We start from the raw sequence: 26,469 nt of genomic DNA, 5'->3' as shown, positions 1-26,469 counted from the left end.
TCTCCTCATTGATTTTGCTGGAAAGCGGAGACATTGTGCTTTACAATGCTATTCATATTACAGCTGACCTGGAAGTATTACGTTTCTGGGGTGCTAAAATAAAGTCAATAGTACGGAACACTGTCATGTACGGAAGTTTATTAGCTATCGTTATCTCCAACACCACATGTCCAGGCCTCTGTCTATTTAACAGAATGATGGAGAGGACAAGAACCAAGTGCACTTGAATGGTGGACTGAATGAGTCTGATGGTAGGTGAGTGCTGCTGGGGCGCATGTGTGTTTCTCCAGGGGAATGGAACGGAGCTTAACACACATACGCACCACAACTCTCTTGGCACAGGTTAGACTGAGTTCCTGTAGGCCCGACTTTAAGGCCTGCGTCGTAGCGTAGCGCATAGCGACTGCTCCTCTCCCCTACGGACACCGGCTCACATACCTCGGCCCCTGCGGGATACTTCTCACCGTGACGGGCGGAGGAAACGCGTAATAACTCCTGATATTGGATACCCCTCCTCACCTGCCACTTCAAACTCCACAATTACCTGTAGGGCCAGCGTTGACGCCCAATGGGGGCCTTAACCCCCTTCCAACCCCCATCCACATCCACAGAGACCGATTAGTCCTGTTTTACAGGCCCAACCACCTAACCCGGACCAGATGCCGGGGCGGTTTCACTTTCAGTCGTTAGCCAAGACTTAGGGGACAGAAGTTATTAAAAATGGAACCGCAAGTGTCTTTACAGCATTTGTGTGGGGACTGGGGAGTGAAGGGCAGTCTTCTGATGGCTTGTTAAAGATGGAATTACTGGTGTCCATGGTGCCAGAACCCGACTCTGGACACCTCAGCCACGTAGTCGGGGCTATTATTGTGTTCACCAGATCAAAGCAGCGACTTCGTTAGGGAAAGATTCCTTATCTCATTCACTGGGCTGTTAAACAACTTTACTGTGCCCAGAGATGGTGGGATGGTGGGATGGAGGGATGGAGCATGGGACTATGGTTGTAGCGTGTAGGATTTAGGAAACGCGAGTGTTGACACAGCAAGCCAACCGTAGACGTCGATTCGCTGGTTAGATTCCTGAGGACATGATCCAGACGGTGTTGTAGAATGTACAGTACAGGCAGTAAGGTGACTCTAGAATGTTGATTTCTAGATGATTGATAGAGCAGGTGGATAGGCTAGGCAGGTGGAAACCACAGACGTGACATCATTAGGGGAAACAAGAAGTAGAGAGGCCACCTCAGAGTTGGATGGGTCTGACTGAGCTGTCACTCACCTGAGAATCCTTCCCTCTCTGGACACAGTCATCTTTGTTACCAGGCAACGGAGGCCAGTAGATCTACGGAGAGAGATGGGGAAGAGAAAGAGAGAAAGAGACAGAGAGAGAGAGGTGGGGGGAGAGAAAGAGAGAGAGGGGGAGAAAAAGAGATTGAGAGAAGGGGAGAGAAGGGGAGAGAGGGGGAGAGAGAAAGAGAGAGAGATGGCGAGAGAGAGAAAGAGAGAGAGAGAAGGGAGAGAGAGAGAGAGTGAACATGATAAATGACATACGATTGTACACAGCCTAAATCAGCAAAATAACAACAGGAAATTAGAGCATGAGAACATTATTGGCCGCAGTTCATACAATTAAGACTTACTAGAACACATATGAAACCAAGTCCATCTCATTAACTCTTTGCTTCCCTACAGTCCTCCACGGGCTAATCAGTACTAAATGATGTGGGCGGGTCTAATATGGAACTGTAATCACAGTGTCGTCTTACAGGCCCTGGGATTAATGTACAGTATGTTCTATATCATCAAACTCCAGCTCATTTAAGCCTGCATTTGGAAAGCCCCTCTTTGGCCATTGGCACCGTCAGATACTGTGTTGTGTATTACTGACTCACAGATGGCAATCTGAAACAACAGCCCTTTTGAATGTCTCGTTAACAAACGTGCTTTGCTTTCAGAAAGAGGCATATGCAGAATACAAAGAAAAGCAGTAACTTTCTGTGACGTGCACGACTCCCCTGCATGTCGCAATTGTGTCCATGCACATTGTGTCCCTGCTCACATGCATGTACATGCACGCGCCAACATATGTTTGCACGTGCATGGATGGCAATTCATCTTAAGAGAGAAGACAGAGCCTGATACAGTTCTTGTCTGTAACACAGTTTGCTATATCGTGACGGCTATGGACAGGATTAGGGTCTCTTCTATAAATCACACTTCTACCGAGCCTGTCTAGAACAGGCCTTTTATAGTCTGGACCATGGATTCAGACGATCTGATATTGAACACTGCACCATTCCTCAAATTGTCTGGATTCACATAGCAAGATGTCATCATGCTCGGTGTGTCTATACCTCCTTGCTTCTGTTGAACCATTTCCTGACATGTTAGTCATCATCACCAATAGCAGGATACAGTTCCCCCTAGGTCTAGACACTGATCTGGTCAGTTTTGGGGTTCTGTGCCGAAGGGCTTGGATGTCAGTGCGGTGATTAACGCCCTTTTCCTGTCTGGCTCAGTGTCATCCATTGGCCGGAAAGCCCAGGCACGAGCCAATCATAGCAAGCCCTGACAAACCCTGGCATGAGATGGCCAATCAATACTGCGGCAGGGGAGTCAAGCATGTCTGTAGAGCCATAACACACCGTATGTCTTAATCTACACTTATTTGGGCTCATGAGTGGCGCAGTGGTCTAAGCCACTGCTTCTCAGTGCTCGAGATGTCACTACAGACACACTGGTTTTGATTCCAGACTATATCACAAGCGGTCATAATTGGGAGTCCAATAGGGTGGTGCACAATTGGCCCAGTGTCGTCTGGGTTTGGCCGGGTGTAGGCTGTCATTGTAAATAAGAATTTGTTCTTAACTGACTTGCCTAGTTAAATAAAAAAGAATAGCCAGTCTCTAGTATCGGAAGGCTAGGAACATGTTGCCAGATAAGCCCCTAAATGAAATGTTTCTGGCACACATGATGATATTTCACGTGAAATCATGTGTTTTTATTAGGACACACACAAACAGTGCATTTAACTTACATTGACATGGTTTATGTTCCTTAATACAGTAAATAATATTCAACATGTCATCACCTAGGATTTGACCTCGCAACCTCTTAGTTTACATCATTCCAAACTTCCTGCTATATGCCACCATGTCTGTGTCAACGAAATATCTACCCTGTTTTCCTACACTTTAGACTTAAGTAAAGTAAATCTCAGCTTTATTCAAAATACACTCAGGAATTTTTATTTTATTCATCATCACTTTTTTATTTTATTTCACCTTTATTTAACCAGGAAAAGCTCATTGAGACCCAGAGTCTCTTTTTCAAGGGAGACCTGGCCAAGAAGGCAGCAACAATCATTACATTACATAATTAAAACATACAACAATACAATACAACAACAGTTGTAACAGTCTTCCATCAATATTGTAAATTCATTCAGTGGCACTAACATATCTAGATGAAGCATGGATTGTACATTTTTCCATGCCTCTGGTGCACAAGAAGAGAAGGCAGTCTTGCCTAATACTGTGAATGTCCTGGGGACTTAAGTAGCAACCACCTAGCAGACCGGGTATGGTAACTGCTGGTGGTGAAGGAGACCAGACTACAGAGACAAACACATACAAATGTATCTTTCTGCACATATAAAGTGAGGTCCAACCTACCATTTGGTACAATGTGCAATAGTGGGTGAGTGATTTGGCATTTGTAATAAAGCGCAAGGATGCATGATAAACAGAGTCCAGTAAGACTGTCTATAAGACAGAGGAGGTTGCATGCATATACAACAAGTCACTATAATAAATTACTGAGAGAAAAGTGGCCTGAACAAGTTTCTTTGTAGCCATAAGCGGGATGCAAGCCTTATTAGGAAAATAAAAACCAAATTTCAATTTAAGCTTTGGAACAAGATTATCCACATGAACTTTCAAGGACAACTTGTCATCCAACCAAATATCTAGGTATTTGTAGGATGACACTTTTTCAATAGATAAGCCACCAGATGTGACAACGCTAACGTTCTCTGGCATAGTTCTAGCTCTGGTAAAGGTCATGAATTTAGTTTTGTACATTCAAGACCAGTTTGAGACCATAAAGGGAGTCCTGCAGTGACTGAAAAGCAGTCTGGAGCTCTTCAACAGCCTGAACCAGAGAAGGAACACATTAATACTGTATCATCTGTATCATCTGCATATAGATGTAACTTTGCTGGTTGCATCCCATTTCCCAGATCATTAATACACATTGAGAACAACACAGGAGCTAAAATGGGACCCTGGGGGACACCTCTATTAATCTCAAGAAAGCTAGACTTGGGATTGTCAGTATATAAAACATTGTGTTCTGTCAGAAAGATAGTTCCTAAACCAACTTACTGCCCCTTCACTGAGACCAATGAGTCTAGCTAGCAACAATTAATGGTCAACTGAATCAAAAGCCTTTGTTAAATCCACAAACAGAGCAGCACAATGTTGCTTTTCATCAAGTGCATTAATGATGTCGTTTGCCACTGCCATAGTTGCAGTTGTGGTGCTGCGCCCCGATCTAAAGCCAGACTGAACCCTGCTCAGTATGTTCTTTTCAATGAAGACGTTTTTTAACTGTGAGTTCACTAGGGATTCATTGACTTTGGCCAGGACAGGGAGTTTAGAGATAGGATGACAGTTATTAGCATCTGAGGGATCGCCACCCTTTAGCAGTGGGAGGACATAAGCTGATTTCCAAATGCTGGGTATGGAATTGGTCAAGAGACTCAAGTTGAAAATGTGAGCCACAGGTTCAGTAATAATACCAGCTGCTATCTTTAAGAGGTAGGGGTCCAGGTTGTCTGGACCTGCAGACTTTTTAGTGGCTATTGCCTTTAGTGCTTTATAGACCTCAGTATAAGAAACAGGCTCAAAGTTAAAATGGTTCACATGAGGGCCTATATCATAGTTGACTGTAACAGAGCTTACACTAGAGGCCTGGGCCCCACTATTATTAAAACTGAACCAGTAGATATGAAGTGCGTGTTAAAACCTCGACAATATGGTCTTTATCCTTCACTTCATTAGAATCCATCATTAAATGGTCAGGAAGGCCAGAGGATACATTAGAACCTGACACTGATTTGATTAGCTTCTAGAACTTGGTAGGGTTGTTTAGGTTCTCTGTGACTGCATTTAAATAGTCATCTGATTTGATTAGCTTCCAGAACTTGGTAAGGTTGTTTAGGTTCTCTGTGACTGCATTTAAATAGTCATCTGATTTGATTAGCTTCCAGAACTTGGTAAGGTTGTTTAGGTTCTCTGTGACTGCATTTAAATAGTAATCTGATTTGATTAGCTTCCAGAACTTGGTGGGGTTGTTTAGGTTCTCTGTGACTGCATTTAAATAGTAATCTGATTTGATTAGCTTCCAGAACTTGGTAGGGTTGTTTAGGTTCTCTGTGACTGCATTTAAATAGTCATCTGATTTGATTAGCTTCCAGAACTTGGTAAGGTTGTTTAGGTTCTCTGTGACTGCATTTAAATAGTCATCTGATTTGATTAGCTTCCAGAACTTGGTAAGGTTGTTTAGGTTCTCTGTGACTGCATTTAAATAGTCATCTGATTTGATTAGCTTCCAGAACTTGGTAAGGTTGTTTAGGTTCTCTGTGACTGCATTTAAATAGTCATCTGATTTGATTAGCTTCCAGAACTTGGTGGGGTTGTTTAGGTTCTCTGTGACTGCATTTAAATAGTCATCTGATTTGATTAGCTTCTAGAACCTGGTAGGGTTGTTTAGGTTCTCTGTGACTGCATTTAAATAGTCATCTGATTTGATTAGCTTCCAGAACTTGGTGGGGTTGTTTAGGTTCTCTGTGACTGCATTTAAATAGTCATCTGATTTGGACTTCCTGATCAATCCTGTGCATTTGTTTCTTAGCGCTCTGAAGGAGGCCCAGTCAACAGGAGCATTTGTATGTCTGGCTTGAAAGGGATTGTCCTTTCCACTGATTTTAATGATTCAGGAGTCATATTAAAACAGAATAATTATGCCCCACCAACATTAGACAACTATACAGAAAACCTGTCAAATGACTTAAATAAGTTAATGAAATCAATAGTCTGATTAACTGATTATTAAATTGAAGTCCAGATGGCACTCTTTTGCTAAGTGCAGAGATGTATTAAAGGTAATGCATGTGTAGAGAGACACTGCAGACTTTGTGGCGCAGCAGAAAGAACAGCATTCCCCAACTCCAGAGGTTGTGAGTTCCAGACCCAGCTGGGCTCTTACTGGAAAGTATGTGATATTGTCTTTGATGAAATCTTTTTTTACACTATTTTTGCTGAACAGCTTACCACTTACTTTAAAATCCCCGTATCATTGCGTTACACTTACAAAAGAAACGTGACATTTGCAGTTTACATGTGCATTTTCAAATGAGCTTTTTGCATCCCCATGTCGTCACGTTTATTTCACCTTGAGATAATGTTTTCACGTGTAGTTTCATGTTATCATGTTATGTTGCTTTTACAAATTTTTGTATTTTTTTAATTTAACCTTTATTTAGCTAGGCAAGTCAGTTAAGAACAAATTCTTATTTACAATGACGGCCTACCCCGGCCAAACCCGGACGACGCTGGGCCAATTGTGCATCGCCCTATGGGACTCCCAGTCACGGCCAGTTGTGATACAAGCTGGATGTTGTCACATGTTATCACATTAACATCCCATAAGATCACGTGATCAGATGCAAACACGTGAGATCACATGTGATCACATGTTAAATTCATGTGGGTTTTCTGTAAGGGTCTTGATCCTGCCTATGTCCCAAGGGCAGGTGCCCTATGGCTCTGTATGAACACATCTGGCAACCTCATTGACTATCCCATCTTACCACAGACTCACAGAGGTTTACACCCGACCTTTATAACAACAGTTCACACCCAGCAGTCAAGACAGTCCTAGAATAGATACAAACCCAGGCTCTTAAATGATATGTAACCCAAAGGCACTGGAACCAATGAAAGAGCCTTTAAGAATCAACCACATTTATCGCAACATAAAACAAGTTTGCGCTTTACACACAAACACTCCTCGAAAAACCAAAGCTCTGTGTCGAGCTGCAATCATTTCTGTTTACGTCAAAGCACAAAGAGAGTAAAATATGTGGCACATTTACACGAGTTTAATAGGTATTCGTTTTCATTACCATTAAGACTGTATTAAAACAGCTCAAACACTTCCCAGATATGATATGCCAACGTGGCTGTCGGAGCTGTTAAGAAGTGGTGGTGGGCTGTGGGCAGTGGGCTGTGGGCAGTGGGCAGTGGCTGGAGCCATGGGAACGAGGCTGAGAGAGGGGTTATGGAATTGGCCATCATCGGCTATGGAATTGACTACTCGCTTGAATGAAATAGCAAGCATGTGTCAATCGACATTTCTCTCGCTCAACCCTTTTTAACCTTGCCTACCCTCAGAGATGTATGGGGTTATTAGAGGCAGCTCACAGGCCAACCTGCTCTCTGTCACCTCATTTTCCCAACTCGTCCATGTTTGTTTCTCCTTTCTCCTTTCTCCTCCTCAAAAACTAGTGGACCCAGCCAGACTGAGCCTAAGAGTATAAACATTACCAATAGTGAGTTGACTTTATAAATGGAGTCTAACAGTAAACTGGTACAGAGCAAGTTATTTCTGATATACAGAGGTGATGAGGGAGGGGAGCAGAGGGCTTAGTCTATGATGGAGGACCAGGGTCAAGGCAAGATACAGGGGGATTTATGAATTCTAGAGGGAATGATATGTGAGGTGGTGGAGGAAGCTGGAGAAACCTGGAGCCAGGGTTAAGCTCTCCTGTACTATCTCTCTCTCTCTCTCTGTCTCTCTCTTTCTCTCTCTCTGCACTCTCTCTCTCTCTCGCTCTCTCTGCTGCCATATCAGCTGGGAAACCACAGAGTGCTGATAAGAAGAGCTGCATTGAGACCAGCTTAGTGTAAACTCAAGACTGGGATATGAGTGGCAAACACAGGAGGCTGTTCATCACAGGCCGAATGAGGACACACACACACACGTGCACATACACACACACACACTGCTCAAGCAGCAGGTCCCACTAACTCAAACTGTGAAAGTGTTCATCTCTGCAGGGAATACGTAAGGAATCCCAGAGTTGGACTTGGATAAAAGGGAGCAGAGCGGTGATTTAGAGGCCTGTGATGTTGGAGTCCTGGTGTGATGTATATCTTCATGCTTCCAATGCAAGCCCAACCACCAGTCAGCAGCTTAAACATCAACACTAACTCCTCTCCACGGAGCCCAGGCCCATTACAGATGCACGGCCAATGGGGGAGTTTAGGAACAATTATTTATGTAAGGATTATTGCCTGAAGTAGGGGGTGTACGGAGTTGTCCTGGAGTACCACAGGGAATGTGGACTCACCTCTTTGGAGTCTGGGTTGGTATGGTCCAGTCTCAGGGAGTAGAGGACGTCTTTGCCGCCCAGGAACAGACGGTCGTGGTACTCGTCCAGAAACACAGCGGTCAGAGAGAGCTGACCGTTATGACCACTGAAGATAGAGGACCGGTTGGTGGCCACGAGGTCTGTGGAGGGAGGAGAGGAAGGAGGATGGATGGATGAGAGAGAGGAGAGAAGAACAGAGGAAAGCGTGTGAGGATAAATAAAGCCAGAGGAGAACGACGTTAATAAGATTAAAAACACCTTAACGGAGCGTTACCATACATCTGCTCAATATGCTACAGAAAAGCTGACATTTGTCTGTTTTCTATTCTCTGTCTGTGGAATAGAACTAAGGGAGTGGGTCCTGGTTCTGGGTTGGGCTCCCTGCTGAGCCAGAGATCTCCATGTTCCTTCAGATGGATTCGAGGGGCTTCCAGAACAGTAGAGGATTGGAACTGGAAGGCTCTGGGCTGGAGAATGACTCAGTGTTCTCTGTGTTCTGAGATGACAAACAAAGCTCAAGAGCGGTTTGGGTGGAGTCACAAATCTGAAATATGTCCCTTATAGTTCTGGTAACATCCACATTCCTTCTACTGTACAATACAGCACATTGTTGCCATTAGAATGTTCCAGTCTAGTATTTTAGACACTATATAACTACAGTATATGTTTATAGGATGTCTTGTGTCTGTATTACACATCAGGAGCTGAGAGAGATTTCTGGAATGACGGACAGTTGCCATGGAGATGGAGGTGGGCAGGGGTTAACATGGAACGTGCTGCTCTAAGGTATACAGACACGTCCACTTGTGCACACACACTAACACACTCTCTCTCTCTCTCTCTCTCTATTCACTGGGTACACCGCTCACTGGCTCTCCTGTGCAGTCCCAGATCGACCAAACAAATGTGCAGATGTTAAACAGAGAGCGTGGTGGGGAGGCCAGGCATGTTCCCCTAACGTCCTGCTTGTATGCTGTTTTAGTATACATTTAGCATGGCCTAGCGACTGGTGGCCTAGCGACTGGTGGCCTAGCGACTGGTGGCCTAGCGACTGGTGGCCTAGCCACTGGTAAATGGAGGGTAATAAGAGAAGACAGAAATACTGTAATAGGAAAACAGGATTTGACCTGTGATCCGAAAGTGAGTTTGTGTGTTTGTGTGTGTGTGTGTGTGTGTGTGTGTGTGTGTGTGTGTGTGTGTGTGTGTGTGTGTGTGTGTGTGTGTGTGTGTGTGTGTGTGTGTGTGTGTGTGTGTGTGTGTGTGTGTGTGTGTGTGTGTGTGTGTGTGTCTGTACTGTGCGTCCTTGTCTCTGTCTGTGGTCTCTGTGTGAGTGTGTGAAGTGTTGCCAGACTGGACTGGACACAACGGATCTCCCTCTACCCCTAACCAATCTGGAGTCAGGAGTTGGAACTCCGTGCCTGGAGCCTAAACACTTTTGAAGGGTGTGTGTGTCTATGAGTGTGCACGAGGGAGAGAAACTACAAGAGAACAAGGGAAACAATGATAGCAACTGGGGGGAAAGAAGACAGAGTGAGAAGAAAGAAAAAAACAGAGACAGACAGACAGACAGACAGACAGACAGACAGACAGACAGACAGACAGACAGACAGACAGACAGACAGACAGACAGACAGACAGACAGACAGACAGACAGACAGACAGACAGAGAGAGAGAGAGAGAGAGAGAGAGAGAGAGAGAGAGAGAGAGAGAGAGAGAGAGAGAGAGTTTGATCTCTAACCGTCAGAAATACTGATTAAAAAGGCAGATTAGTACCCAATGTATTATTCAGATCAGGGAGTGTCGTAATACACTACAGACATCCCTTCACCCTGTCATGTCTAGTCTTTAATGTCTCACAGACAGACAGCAGCTCACTGTTGGATCTTCTCTCCAGCTATTCTGGCAACAACATCAAAATAACAAATTAATCTACAGTCAGAGACACACAGTTCAAGATCTGTGTGAGGTGGTGGTTTGTATGTTTTTGGCAGATCAACCCAGTGTTTGTTTCTTGGAGCCCTAAACCCCAGAGCTCTGTAGGGCCCCACTGATGGACACAGTGTCGCTGGGTGCAGAGGGGCCCTTGTTCATCACTCAGCAAACACTCGGAGGAGCGTTGAGTGACAGGGGCTCGTCTCTCAGGGTGAGTATGTGTATGTGTGTGTGTGTGTGTGTGTGTGTGTGTGTGTGTGTGTGTGTGTGTGTGTGTGTGTGTGTGTGTGTGTGTGTGTGTGTGTGTGTGTTAGCCCGCCCCATAGTTAACTATGGCAAGCAGTGGAGAGCACTATAAACTTTACAGTGTTTTTCCTCTCATATATTTCCTAATTGGGAGTAAAACGTGATCATGAACCAAGATGAATGAAAAAGCAGAGGTGGCACGAGTCAGACCCAAACCCTTTAATTGGGATCCCATGAAACAATCGCTACAGCAGAGGCCAAACAATAGGGCTGCCTGTTATTACGACCTCATAAAAGTTATATGAAACCTTCTCAAGTTCAAGTACTAAGCATAACTGTTAACAGAACGCACCCAGGCAGGCAGGCATACGGATGGACGGACGGACAGACAGGAGATCTGACTCCCAGACGCAAAGACATGAGCATGAACAGAGAGAGGGGGGGGGGGTACTGACATACATTCCGAGCAGACAAGCAAGCACAGTGATAAGTACAGATGAGGGCCATAGGTGACATAAATATGCTGTTGACAGACAGGGTAGTAGAGAGATCCAGGTAGTATGGTTGAGACTATACAGTATAAGCAGACAGAAACATCCATCAATACTATTCCGTAGCAGATAATGTTACAGACAAAGATACAGTGTCCGAGTCCAACTGAACACGTGCAGGAATGCGGTCTCTGTTTTCATTTAAATGTATCAGCGTACACAGAAGCAGCAAACCTGGAGCAGCCTACTTGTAAACGTATTCGGGGCGTTCAGCGTTTCCCACTGATCTGTAGGAGCTGAGGATCGACTTCAGGCGTCAGTGTTGTTTTGAATCGAATCAGATTTGATTCGTCACATGCGCCGAATACAACTGGTGTAGACTTTACCGTGAAATGTCACCTATATCAGGTGAGCAAACGCTCGAGATTCCCTTTACAATTTAAGCAGCACACCAGTTGCTATTCATGATTAAAAAACACTCCTCCGTCTTTCGCATTCCCTGAAGCCGCCGTCCAATCCCGCCGCTGCCTGGAGAATCCATTGAGAACTACATGCGTAGCGTCATCCTCCAGCCACATTTCAGTAAGACATATAATATTGCTGCTTTTCAAGTCTCTCTGATAGGAGGCTCTCGGACGAAGCTCATCCATCTTATTCTCCAGTGACTGGACATTTGCCAATAGGACGGATGGGGAGCGGCGTTAGAATTTCTATTCGCCTCAATTGCACCAGGACTCCGCCTCGTTTCCTGCGTCGGCGGCGTTTTGGTAGCCCGTGGAACAAATGAATAGGGAACAGTGGAACAGCTGAGTCAGAGTTGAAGTCGTGTTTGTCCAGAAGTGCTTGGAGGTCACATGTGATAATAGTCTGAACTTTCTGTAAGGAAAAAAAGACAAACACGATAAAAGTCACTAAATAGCAAGGTCGGGTTGGAACTCGTAAGATGTCGCCCTTCTCCGTCAGCGCCATCTAGTTGTGGGTGTTCAAGGCCTGACAGCCGACTATCTGTTGCTCTGCTCACACCTCTATATTTTGACAGAGAGGAATATGGGAGACCTGTCAGTGTTGCAGCTCATACTCCATTGCTTCAGCCGCTATCTCCTGGCCCCATGTCCCACAACCCCCCCAGACTGAAGATACTATACACAAAAAACGCACACACATAAACACACGCAAACACTCACACTTGTTGGCACTGTAACAGTCTGACGCTTTTCCTCTGAAAACTCAACCTCTGCCACACTTCACATCACACCCTTGTTCTGTTTGTCTCCTTCCCTCTCTCCATCTTCATCTCCCCTCCCTCTATTTGTACCTCACCCACAGTAAGATATCTGTCAATTCCCTTATAACCCTCTTACTTACCAACAAAATAATCCCCAATGCTAAAAAACATTGCATGTATGGAGAAAAACATGCCACGCTACATGATTGCTCTAAACAAACTAAAACCAGGATCTAAGTATTACACCTGTTCTCAATGTGTCCGTTCTTGATTATCACAGCCATTTTGCCTTAAACTCAACTCAACAAAACGAAAACCAACTACGCTCCTACATAAAGCTTTTAACCAAGTATCCACTCTATCCTCCGATTGTGGTGACCCGCAGACACAAATAAACAGAGAGAGAAAGGGGTCACTCTTTGTGGGTCTGGGGCTTCGGGAACCAAACACAGCGGCTGGAGACTGGAGAGAGAGGAGGTGAGGAGGGGGTCAGGGTGGGCGGGGTCTATGGAGGGTTCTTGCCCTGTCTCTCTCTTCTACTCTTTTCTCCTCCTCTCCCCTCCTCTTCAGTCTTCCTGTGTGTTTGTCCTGTGGATTAAGAGTGTAAACATCTCGTCTGAGTCCTCCCTCCGGTCGCGCTATACTGGCACCCCACAGGCTAATGCCCCATAATAGGCTTGTTTGTGTGTGTGTGTGTGTGTGTGTGTGTGTGTGTGTGTGTGTGTGTGTGTGTGTGTGTGTGTGTGTGTGTGTGTGTGTGTGTGTGTGTGTGTGTGTGTGTGTGTGTGTGTGTGTGTGTGTGCCTGTATGTCCAGCTCCCTGTCTGGATGGTCCTCAGAGCTGACACCCGAGCCCTGGGATAATATTGACCCTGTAGGAGAGTATACGACACTAGGACAACCCAGATCAACCCAGACAACCCAGACTAACCCAGACTAACCCAGACTAACCCAGACCAACCTAGACTAACCTAGACTAACCAAGACCAACCCAGACCAACCAAGACCAACCCAGACCAACCCAGACCAACCCAGACTAACACAGACCAACACAGACCAACCCAGACCAACCCAGACCAACCCAGACCAACCCAGACCAACCCAGACCAACCCAGACCAACCCAGACTATCTATATGTGTGCCAACCACACCACCATTGACCCAGACAACACTACATTAGTGGTCCACAGTCCCACCAGCCACAAGAGCTTTGATCGGTAATGAAGAAAACCTCTGACCAACTCCAGGACTGGGACAACAAATACCAAAATCTTCAGCGTGCAATATTCCACATTCTCGGTCTTAACCGTAACATCCAATCACACACACTGTATTATCTTACTGTGACATTGCATTCAATACAGATCCTCTGAAAACCTTAGCCACATAGCTTAAAGTCCAACATTTCCATCCTCCATCCATCATCCACACAGCTGTGTATGTAAAGATGTTTTCTGAGGGATTGATTTTGTCTTAAAAATAACCCCAATCTAGCTGTATTATTTCAGTGTTTAGACAGAAAAACAACGATTGGAAGAGTGTGAGAAGGAGAGACTAAGGTGAAGAGAGCGAGAGAGAGAGAGAGAAAGGGACAGAGAGAGGAGGATGGGGAGTAGGACGCATGTGAGGGAGCGCTCAATGCTCTCGCATTTGATTGTCTCTTCTACAAGGAACAAATTGAGCGTTAGTCGTCAGTGTGTTTAGGAGTGGCTGGAGGAGTTATTCTGAGCTCAGGGCGAGGGATGAGGGGTTGAGGGGAGAGGGGAGGAGGAGGGGGGGCACATCTAAGGCCCGTTAGACCCCAAGGGCCACACCATGCACCCTTCACTCTCGCTCTCTTCTCTCCTTCACTCGTTCTTCGTGGTACAGTTCCATCCCTTCTCTCTCCTTGTCTCAATCTCATGCCTGTCATCGCTACATCTCTCCCAAACCTCTCTCCCCCTATCTCCTCCATCTGACAAGTTTTTTCACATGCAAAAGGCAGATAGACACACACACACACACACCTTCTGTCTTCACACACCTGGCGGTTAGTACACACACACACACACCACAGATAACACACACATAGAACGACACACACATAGAACGACACACACACACTGACACACAGAGAGAGAGAGTCATTCATTGCACCCTTTAAAAGACTCCCCAGGCCAGTGTTCCTTGTATTAGCGCTGCTGTATATTATTGCTGTGCGCCAAGAATGCTGGGAATCTGAGTCTACACATAAGTCAACCATCTTACCTCCTCCTCCATCTTCTCCCACTCCCTCCCCATCTCCTCCACTGTCCAGACTACCCACCCCCTCCTTTTGGACCGGACCCACAAGGGACCCACTTGGCAGGACTGCCACCATTATCTGTGTCAACCTGCCCCATAACAGATGCCCGTGACACAGGAAAGCCCTGTATTTCCTGTCCACGTGTCCACCGTCATCTCCGGGCCTGTCATATATAACTGACTGTAGAATCATACACACACAAGTAAACACACACACACACACACACACTTTCACAGAACAGCATGTGCTATATTTCATCCCCCTAGCTGCTCTTTCCTAGATGATACACTGTGTATGGGGACTGGGGATCTGAATGGGGTCTATAAGGGGTCTTTGTGTCTATGGGACAGAAGTCAGGTGTTTGTCTTGGCTGGGGACACACAACACTCTGGGTTACTCTGCCCACTGGTGGTGGCCTGGCTTTAACGTTGTCTCCTCTACGGCATTACATGGAGTAATTCTACACGGCGTGTGTGTGAGTGCGTGCTTGTTCGTCTGTTTGACAGAGACCGTGCATTGGACCGATCCTCTACTCCTAAGCTTGTTTTTTTTTTGCTTCTTAAAAACACATTCTAGTCATTCTATGTCTATGACCACACATAATGAATGTTTGACCTCTGTGTTGTAAAAGTCCTCGGTGGAGACAGAAGTTGGCCCTGCGGGCCCTGAGGTTAACACTGATAAAGTCCATTCTTCAAACCACTGCCAGGGCTCTGTCAGAATGGATCCACTGGCACGCACACACAGGCGCACACAGGGGCGCACACGCACGCAAGTGAACACGCGCGCAAACACACACACACACACACACACACATCCTGGAACCTCTCTCTTATCATTCGTCTCAGGACGCCTATCTGAGCAGGGTCATACAATTACCCCACAGAGCCAACCAACAGGCCGGGGGACAGAAGGGAGAGAGGGGCGGAGAGGGTGACCTCAGCATCCCGGACCCTAATCAACCCCCTTATCAAAAGGACAGCCAACTCACTGTAAACTTTCACAGTGGATTGAGGTTTCGCCCCAAACCCAGTCCAAACCCTGCTGGCTCACACACAGTGCTCATAAAATACCCTAAACCAGGCATTTTGGGGGAATTGGGGCTGAAGTGTAAACGGCTAGTATGGAGGGCCGTGAAATGGGACAGGGACTTGATGATACGTCCCAGTGAAGTGGTCGATCGTCAGTCAAGCGTTCTAGTGCTTCCCAACAAGGTGGGTCAGAAGAACCAGAAACAGGCCACTTCTGGAGGGTCTAGTGGGGTCCTGGAAGGCCCAGTCCAATCTAGTCCTGCCAGACCCAGCGGAGAAAATCTCCCTCCTCCTCTCTATGTAATGAAGAAATGACCCTCGTCAACTCTAGCAGGCAGGCAGTCTCCCTGGTCTGTACCAGCTGGCTCCCTCTATCAGCGGCAGGCAGGCAGCGCCCCATGTTGAAGCACTCTCTTAATTAACAAATGCATACACAAACACACTCATGCAGGAATGGACACACAAGTGTCCACACACACACCGTCTGTATGGAGCATTGGCTCAGGTATCAGTTAACTGCAGCCTATATAATCGCCAGGAGTGTTGAGGTAAGGAGTGCAGTGTGTGTGTGCGTGTGCGTGTGTGCGTGTGTGTGTGTGTGTGTGTGTGTGCATACGTCTGTGTGGATGTGTGTGTGTTCCCTGTAATAATTATAGAATGTGCAGCGGGTGATGTTGCTCTTGGCACTTCCTGTCAGCAGCTCCTGGGCGGAACTAATTGATTGCGGAGGCAGTGCAGCTGACAGCGGGGGGGGGGGGGGGGGGGGATTGTTCATAGCAGCTGACATCACTGTGAGCGACACGGACTGTCTGTGCTGTGAACGCTCTCAGAGGGAGTTCCCATCCCCCCAGGCTTTCTCCTGCTCACCTTCAACTGGCCCACAGCCAGACTCTCCAGCAGTGGATCTGTAGTGCAATAACAGGGGTAGACACACGGATACACCCGCGTTACGCTAACCCACTCCCATACACACATGCAAACAACATTCTGACACCTTCTCAAGTTCATTCTTTATTCCAACAACACTCATCCTGACATCCACACGTAGCCCCTCACCCAGACCAACCCAGGGAGAACGCAGGGCCTTCCTTCCACCAAATCCGCTGTTGTCTCATTTGCCAAAAAGGGAGGAAGAACGTTCTCCGCTTCCTGTGTTCACCGTGCTGAACGTCAGCCAAATAGGAGAAATCAGAGAGTCGGAGAACTGCGATAGATGTGACGTCCAATCAGTGTGATTACAGTAGTATTGTGGGGGAAGGGGGAGGGCAAAGACCTGTGTTTATGCACAAGTCCCCCCCCCCCCCCCCCCTAGCATTTAGACATTCCTGTCAATACTACCACCCCTAGTTTCCGAGCCCCATGGGACCCGTAGGACCACGGGCCCTGCAGCCCCAGTTGAAACTGTAGCCCCGCTCACTAACTCTCTCACCGGGCCAGCTTGCACCGGCAGGCAGCAAGGGCCAACCCCACCAGCAGTCAGAAAATATACAAACCCCGCTAACCCCTAATGGAGTAGCTATGAGAGCCCGTATTGCTTTAGGTATAGCGTTTCATACCCTAAAATAAATACCCCTCCCTCTCCCTCGAATCATGGACCTTTTTCTCTCTCTCTCTTTCTTTCTTTGCCTGTGCTATGGGCCAAGCAGGACCATATTTCTCTCTCTCTCCCGCTCTCTCTCGTTCCCTCCCTCTCCCTCGTTCTGTCTATCTCGCGTTGGCTTTCTCTCGCTCTCCAGTGAACTGTACAGCAGAGGTCTGAGCGGTTTACCCAACCCGAGGGGAGGGAGAGCCCACTTCAAACCCCTGGCATCCATCTTTAAGATGACACAGCAACTCCCGGCACGGCTGTCCCCGTTATGAAGCGAAACCACTTGAAGACAAAAGGACGTAGAAGGTTTGGAGAGGTGGATGACAGGGGGATGGGGTGGGTTTGTGGGAACAGTTCAAACAAATAGATTTAACCCCCTGGACTGCAGCCATTTGTGTAATTTGTTCCACGCATGGACAGCGTTGTCATTTCTCCGGACACTGGGGTTTATATTGGCTAGCTCTTCACACAATGCACTGTCAAGGGCTCACTTAGACACGCTGGTCAGACAGAACTGAGCCCTGGAGATGAAAACACAAATGTACTTAAAAAGGGTGACATATTTATACTCACATATTGAATAAAATAGAATAAGACTTTATTGTCCATCCAGGATGGGAATGTTTCTTTATACACACACACACAATCAAATGTACAGACGCACAGAGACTGTATAATGTGTATATAGAGAAACAGACTTGCATAGACACTCTTTCTCTCGGACTAACACACACACACACATTGCTAGCCCTCCTGTGGACAGGGGGGAACTAATCTACATGACAGATGATCAATGACACTTTGTTAGGCCTCGAACCCTCAAACCTGCCTGCTGAATGGGACTCTGTGTCTCACCCTCAGGTGCTCTACTCTGAGCCATTCCTTCCCTTCCCCTTTCATCCCTCTATCTTTCCCCTGCTCTTCCCCCCCTTTCATCCGCTCATCTCTGTTCCACCATTACCTCCTTTTATCCCCATTCCGTCGTTATTTCACCGTCCCCTCCATTCATGCCTCCATCAATCCCTCTCTTTGCTCTAACATGCCGTTAACACACACTCCTCCTATAGAGCCAGGCCTGCCACACTGACCCTGTTGCTCTCAATGCTTACTGCTTTAGCTTGTGTCATGCTGCGGCTCAGCTGGGCCCTAATGGCTCCCCAGACAATGATCTACAGAGAGGTTAAAGAAACAGACCAAGAGATTGATCACTGAGTGTGCGTGCGTGCGTGCGTGAGTGTGTGTATGTGTGTATGTGTGTGTGTGTGTGTGTGTGTGTGTGTGTGTGTGTGTGTGTGTGTGTGTGTGTGTGTGTGTGTGTGTGTGTGTGTGTGTGTGTGTGTGTGTGTGTGTGTGTGTGTGTGTGTGTGTGTGTGTGTGTCAAAGCGATATGAACCAGATGGACATGACTCCAAACAGAACGGCCAAAGGCATGGGAAAGCCACAGTTAGCCCTTGGTGACATGGACAGACAAACACAGTACAGTAACTGTAGCTTATCAGAACCACATCTGAACATCAGATCGGAACGCATCTCAACATCAGATTACTCTCCACTTAATACGGTGCCTGGTTGTCATGGACGGAAAGCCCAGACCCCTACCAGATGTGGCACTATGGGGAGACGGGGAGAGGAAGGCGTGTTGCCAGGCCTTATTACCTAATTGGAGGCAGTGGATAGCTCCCAGTTATAGCCAACGCTACAGACACAATGATGCATTGTTCAGGCCTCTCCTGACTGAGCTCCATCCATGGCTGTGTAATCCATTACTCCCCAGTCACACTGACCTGCCCTGACTAGGAGTAGGAGCTACTGGGGCGGGGGGCTGGGGGGGTCTGAAGAGTGGTTGCATCTAGGTGGGTATGGTTCATAGCCCCACCTGTTTTCACTTTGACTTGATGGGGCATTAAAAAAAATATCTGCCCAGCCAATAAATCATTTCTCCTCAACTTCACTTCAATCTAATTTCCTTTAAAGTCATAAAGAAGCACACATCAGGTTCGCCAGAGTCCAGAGAGTGCCCATAGGTCTGACAGGTGGAACAAATAATAAGTCCCTTTCTCTACATCTTCTTAGACTCTTCCGTTCTCTCTTTCCTTTCCCAGCCTCCCCCTCTTCTCTCTCACACCTCTCGTGTGTTCCTCTCCCTCTCTCCTCTCCTCCGTCTCACGGCAGAATCCAACCTTTGTCCATAAATTCAAAATGTCCATGGTTAAGTTCAGGCATTAATTCCGAATGGTTAAGTTAAGGGTGAAGGTTTGGGATAGGTTTCAAACAAAAACAACTCCATGGTTAAGTTTAGGCATGAAGGAGGCTGGCACGGTGACACGGTGACACTTCAGCAAGGCTCAGACACCAGACACACACGTGTGTGAGAATGCCACAGGGTGTGATAACAGCAGAGATGACAGCTCTGAGGTGTCGGGCGTCGGCAGCTAGCTACAGTGCATTCTGAAAGTATTCAGACCCCTTGACTTTTCCACATTTTGTTACGTTACAGCCTTATTCTAAAATTGATCAAATTGTTTTTTCCCCCCTCATCAATCTACACACAATACCCCATAATGACAAATAAAAAAAAAATAAAAAATGAAATATACCATTTACATAAGTATTCAGACTCTTTACTTTGGCAGCGATTACAGCCTCGTCTTCTTGGGTATGATGCTTGACACACCTGTATTTGGGGAGTTTATCTCATTCTTCTCTGCAGATCCTCTCAAGCTCTGTCAGATTGGATGGGGAGCGTCGCTGCACAGCTATTTCCAGGTCTCTCCAGAGATGTTCAAAGTGGTTCAAGTCTGGGCTCTGGTTGGGCCACTCAAGGGCATTCAGAGACTTGTCCCAAAGCCACTCCTGCATTGTATTGGCTGTGTGCTTAGGGTCATTGTCCTGTTGGAAGGTGAACCTTCGCCCCAGTCTGAGGTCCTGTGCGCTCTGGAGCAGGTTTTCATCAAGGATCTCTCTGTACTTTGCTCCATTCATCTTTCCCCCGATCCTGACTAGTCTCCCAGTCTCTGATGCTGAAAAACATCCCCACAGCATGATGCTGCCACCACCATGCTTCACGGTAGGGATGGTGCCTGGTTTCCCCCAGACATGACGCTTGGCATTCAGGCCAAAGAGTTCAGTCTTGCATTCATCAGACCAGAGAATCTTGTTTCTCATGGTCTGAGAGTCCTTTAGGTGCATTTTGGCAAGCTAAAAGCAAGACGTCATGTGCCTTTTACTGAGGAGTGGCTTCCGTCTGGCCACTCTATCATAAAAACCTGATTGGTGGAGTGTTGCAGAGATGGTTGTCCTTCTGGAAGGTTCTCCCATCTCCACAGAGGAACTCTGGAGCTCTGTCAGAGTGACCATCGGGTTCTTGGTCACCTCCCTGACCAAGGCCCTTCTCCCCCGATTGCTCAGTTTGGCCGGGATGCCAGCTCTTCCAAACTTTTTCCATTTAAGAATGATGGCTGCCTCTGTGTTCTTGGGGACCTTCAATGCTGCAGACATTTTTGGTACCCTTCCCCAGATCTGTGCCTCGACACAATCCTGTCTCGGAGCTCTACGGACAATTTCTTCTACCGCATGGCTTGGTTTTTGCTCTGACATGCACTGTCAACAATGGGACCTTATATAGACAGGTGTGTGCCTTTCCAAATCATGTCCAAATCACCACAGGTGGACTCCAATGAAGTTGTAGAAACATCTCAAGGATGATCAATTGAAACTATGATGCACCTGAGCTTAATTTTGAGTCTCATAGCAAAGGCTGTAATGTAACAAAATGTGGAAAAAGGGAAGGGGTCTGAACACTTTCCGAATGCACTGTACCTGCCACTGTCACCATCCCTGCATTGTAGCAGCAAGGCGGCCATCTTGTTTTTGGAGATACTGGAACAGACAGATATTACTGACAAACATTCTTGAACAATCCACCACTCAATGGTAGAGAATCTAGAACATCTCCTCAGACTTTCTTGAGCTTTTGATTTCCTAAACTAATTCCATAACAACTGGAGTTGAGCTGAGGGGCAATGCCAGCCGGAGCTATAGTCCAACCCAATTCTGTCAATCCGTGTCATACAACCAAAAGTTCACTCCGTATTTCACTCTCTCGCTCCAATTTCTCAGCGCTGTACAGTATACAGTTCTTTGGAGTGATAAGCCAACTGGCCCAGTTTCTGAGAATCTTTTTTTCTTCCAGAAGCCTGGGAGCACTTAAGGAAAGAGAGAGAGAGAGAGAGAGAGAGAGAGAGAGAGAGAGAGAGAGAGAGAGAGAGAGAGAGAGAGAGAGAGAGAGAGACAGAGAGACAGAGAGAGAGAGAGAGAGACAGAGAGAGAGAGAGAGAGAGAGAGAGAGAGAGAGAGACAGAGAGAGAGAGAGAGAGAGAGAGAGAGAGAGAGAGAGAGAGAGAGAGAGAGAGAGAGAGAGAGAGAGAGAGAGAGAGAGAGACTTCTAAATCCCCCTGGAACAACATCTGAGCAACACTGTAAAAACAAACTCCTTCATTCATGTCAACTAAAACAAGCAGCTCCTCCATCTGCAGCACTTTCAAAATGGGTGATGATGAGGAGCAGTGTGTTTGTCTGTGTTTTTGTGTTCGTGTACATGCGAGCAAGAGAGAGAGGTGTGTGTGCACACGTGTGTCCATGTGCATGTGTGTGTGAGTAGTGTGTCCACTGCCCAGGCATATTTATCCTCCTGAGGTCTGCATATGATTGATGGGACGGGTTAGGGGGAGGAGGGGGACATGGTGGGAGGTGAGAAGACAGAGGGACTGGGGGGTGGGGGGGTGCTCCATCTACAAACGCTCACCAGCAACGCACGGAAAGACCTGGGGCTACAATGACACCCCCTGAGAACCCCCGTAAACAACCGGCCCCCGACCCTGGAGCCCCAGAAACACTTTACGAGCCCACTGCCAGGGGTTTAGGGGCTGTTCCCCACTTCCCATCACAAACCCAGTCTGCTCTCCCACTGACCATCTATCCAGTCTGACACACAGAGCAGGAAGCAGGAAGCAAGAGGCAGGAGCACCACTACCTGGGATCAACCAATACCACCGGGAGAATAGAAAGAGAGGGAGCCGAGGGGAGGGGTACGGGGGAGAGGGACTCTGGTCAGAGGAACGGATTGGAGGATTAACTAACTGATGATTATCTTTGAGTGAAGCAGTGGAGGGGTTGGGATGAAGGGATGAAGGGATGGAGGGCTGTAACAGATGGAGGGCAGAAGTGCTAAAGGTGATTTAGAGGAAGTGGGGCTGCTCGGTGCCCCTTCCTGCTTGAACTCCTACTAGTTGATTAGATGAGAAAATGACAATGTTTCCTGTTTCTAAATGACCTCTAAAGCCCCAGGGAAAGGATGATGCCTCGGGCTATATAGTGGGATCTGAACAGGGGAAACTAACTGAACTCTATGGTCAAGATGTCAATACCAGGGAAATGTACAAGCCAGTTCGATGTACCATTTTTCCAGCAACAGGATATGGAGAAAAAAATGGAGTGATTTTTTTTCTAATGAAAACATCGACTCCAAAAGGAGGAAATCCTTTTTGATTTTTATCCCTAATAATTGCAGACTCACTTGGACTGGGGAAGGGCCATGTTTGTGAACACTGACCAGGGAATTCCAACACTATGGTCCAGCCAAGCCAAGCACCTCTCCATACAGGCAGCCTGAGTCATGATACTCAGGGTAGGCTACCAGACATTCAAGGCATTTACGACCGTAATCTGACACGGTTCCAAATGTCTAACATTGTGAGGTTGATCAAGGACCACCGTTCTCCCGCTGTAAACCATGAGCCACAGATAAAACAGCAGTTGAATGAAAGTGGTTGTCAGACAATAAATTACTAATCCATGTATTTGTATTGATGAGTGTGCAGAGACAGAGCCTACCGGTTTCCGTGTTGAACAGCCGTGCACCGCGCGCTCTATGAAACGTAATTGCCGGGCAGTAATTGAATACAATTCTCGGGCGCCACGGTGTGCCCGACGGCGAAGAGGTGAAAACACACCAAACGCCCTTCAGGGACAAAGGTAGGCGATCTATCAAAGTTAAGTTAAAACCAACAAACTAAGTAGCGCACAATCAACCATATTTACACAATAATTCCCCACCTTGACAAGACCCTCCAAGACGTGCGACTGAAAAGATTTAACTGAAAAGATTTAACTCACCCAAATGATATCAAGCATAGGCCTGTGCGATAAAAGCGTGTTGCAAGTAAAATACTATTGTAGGGGTGTGCCTGACATGCAGACACAATGGGATAAAAGCAATTAAATGTATTAGTGTTTATGAAATTATATGATATATATTACTGAGTTACATTTAATCGAAATATTTTTTGAAAATATTTTTTTTTTTTACGAGTTTCTTGGATTTGTAGGCCTTAAACATGCGTCTTGTTTTTCGTTAATATGAACACATGTAGCCTGATGCTCAGGTCAACAGAACATTAGTCCATGTGTATTTGAGAACATTGTTTAAAAAAAATGGTGTAGGCCTATTACTAATACAACGTTATTATATAGGTCTATAATAGGTCTATAATAGCTCCAAATTTACTTTCGGAGGGTTTCAAAAAAATTCAGAGATCTCTCAAATTCGCAATGTTGCCCACAATTGATGGCGCATGAATCTGCACTGTGGAGAGCACTCACACCTGTGTTGTGTACACACACACACACACACACCAACACGCTAGCAAACATTCTTAAAATGAGTGCTTACACGGGAGTGTGTACCGTCATAATGAATAAAAAGCAGTAGGCTATAATCCACATACACGCCATGGAGAAAGTAGCCTAATGAACCTAATGAACGTAATCAAATAATGTTACGGAACATGTTCAAACATCTTGTGTGCTCTGTCAAAACCCATTTTCAAACGACGACACATAGTTTAAGATGAGTAGTCTAATGAACAAATACATAACTTAATTATTCCCCATAATTTCCCTCCCAGGAGGGTCTAAGAACGTTAAAATAATACAACATTTGAAAATGTTAAAAATAAATCAATCAATCAACCTACTGAACAGAAAACATACACGTGATCAAATGCATTTATTAATAGGCCTACATCATATATAGTATTTTACCTTTGTATGAAAGTCTGAGTCGGGGTACGTTCATCTTGGTAGCTGAGACAGTTGTTAGAAGTAGAGCAACCAGAGTCATCCTGTGGCAGAAAGTCGATAGTTCCTTCATGCTTCCTTGGAAATGTCCTTTTGTCGATAGATGTTTGAGTTTTTGGAAATGTTGCAATTCACCTCTGTAACAAACTAATATTTCTATTCTAAACGTTTGTATTACTGTATTTTTAAAAAGTGATTAAACTAAATTGTCATAAACGTGAAGGACTCGGTCACTCCTGTATCTGAACTCCGTGCGTAATGGGCTCAGATATTAATAATGGTCTCAACACGCGTTTCCCTCTGAACAGCCTTTGCCCCAGCCCCGGAGTTTTTGTTCATTCTCAGATGTCCGAAGGAGTCCGTTTTTAGACAGGGCTTGGGATAGACCGGATAGACTCACCCCGCCTTTCTCTGGAGGTGCAAGAGAACAGAGCAGCAGCCAGTGGAGGGAAGCGTTTCCAACCAAGCGATCCGCCTCTCACCAGACACGCTCTCAACTGAAAATGCTCCGGAGTCCTCTGTTCGCGCTAGGTGATAAATACATGTGTTACATTATTTTAGTAGTCGATTGAGATGTAATTGAATGTTGTTTAAAGCCTATGTCTGATTAAGTATTTTAACCTGAAATGGAGTGAAATGAATAGTCTATTTTATCATGGTCTGTGCGCAAAAATAATGGGGCATTACTGGGTCTGTCCGCATCATGGGCGACCTGCCCCCTTGAGAGCTATTGTAACGTGTGCAGTGCTTTAATTAAATTGAGGGGTACTCCTCCACTCTCCAAATGAGCAGGGGTCTCAGAGGGGTTATGGCTAAGCATTCAAGGTGTCAGGGCAATGAAAATCCACTGCCTTTTGTGAAACTGGTTTCTACCAGGAAAGAGGTTCCCTTCCCTTGTACTTGAATTCAATGGCAGTGGGAGTAGCATTTGCACCTTGATTAAGAGATCAACGCAAAATGGAACTGTTCTTGTCCCCATAACCTAAACATAAATAATGCATTCCAGCGCTGGCTCAGCCATAGCAACACCTAATTGGAATGGACCAAAGGAACACCCTCTTAACCATAAGGGATCCTACAGCTTTGCAACCTGTTTTGTGTGGTGTTTTGGAACACCTAAGTTCAGCAACAACAAAAAAGTGTGTATGGTTGAATGGGGAATGTACTGTATGATCGAAGGGGGGATATTTGGAGAAATGCCGTTTCTCTTGGACAGAGTTACATTGTTACATTGTTCCAGACGTTTTTCGGGTTAAATGTAAATCCTATAGGAGCTTCTTTGAGATTGCATCACTTTCCCCCAATTATCCAGCAGTACTTCAGCTATGATTGAGAATGGCAGAGAGAATGTTGAACTGCTTATATTCAGTGTGTGTGTGAGAGAGAGAGAGAGAGAGAGAGAGAGAGAGAGAGAGAGAGAGAGAGAGAGAGAGAGAGAGAGAGAGAGAATGATTTATCACTTGGTCTATTTATGACACTCTCCATGTCCAGTAAGGCCATACCGAGGCCATGTTGACCATGCAGACCATCTGACGGCAGCTATCGTCAGGATCACATGCTATGACACACACAATCTGAAAACAACCACAACGCAACGACAGGCACCCTAGTTACGCTGTCCACGATATCTTTTCCCCCCTCACTACCAATGTCCCCTGTAATTGAGAGTAAAATGTTGATGATTCAGAGTTAGTGTGATGTAACGCAGATGTCCACGTAGATGTACTGAGTACTGACCGTTGGCTGCTCTCAGTGAAGGCGGCGTCGCTGTGGCGATAATAACCTAGCTGTCCGCTACCCATGCACGTTCTCCATGGTCCCTGCTCTGCCAGGTAAAGGAGGCAGTGGTGGTGGAGGGGAGCCACAGCCGGTGGCCAGGCCTTGCCTAGGGGCAGTAAGATGGGGTTCATAAATGTTTTATCCCTCTCTGGAGCTGAGCGTGGATGCTGGGATTGGAAGGGAGTGGAGTGGATCGGAGCGGACAGGGGCGACAGGCTGCTTCTCTCCACAGGGACCACTCTGGAATCTATTTCAACAGTCCGCCTTGCCTCAGCCTGCCCCCTGTACGCTCCCAGAGCTGGGGAGGAGAGAGGGATGAT

At 46.3% G+C, this 26,469-nt stretch overlaps 1 protein-coding gene across 1 annotated transcript in view; it reads right to left on the bottom strand.

Annotated features, from left to right (window-relative positions):
* The window catches only part of sema3bl (sema domain, immunoglobulin domain (Ig), short basic domain, secreted, (semaphorin) 3bl), a 55,630-nt gene extending 30,966 nt beyond the window's left edge, over positions 1-24,664 (bottom strand). The window contains exons 1-3 of the mRNA XM_039008513.1: positions 24,335-24,664; positions 8,416-8,576; positions 1,279-1,341 (exon numbers count right to left, since the gene is read on the bottom strand). Of these exons, the coding sequence (XP_038864441.1) occupies positions 1,279-1,341; positions 8,416-8,576; positions 24,335-24,443 (333 nt within the window). The 5' untranslated portion in view covers positions 24,444-24,664. The remainder of the gene's footprint in view (positions 1-1,278; positions 1,342-8,415; positions 8,577-24,334) is intronic.
* Positions 24,665-26,469: the final 1,805 nt, after the last annotated feature.

The sequence above is a fragment of the Salvelinus namaycush genome, chromosome 14, assembly GCF_016432855.1.
Source record: "Salvelinus namaycush isolate Seneca chromosome 14, SaNama_1.0, whole genome shotgun sequence".
NCBI classification, from domain to species: Eukaryota; Metazoa; Chordata; class Actinopteri; order Salmoniformes; family Salmonidae; genus Salvelinus; species Salvelinus namaycush.
The sequence above is the reverse complement of the archived record's forward strand: the minus strand, read 5'-3'. Positions and strand labels throughout refer to the sequence as shown.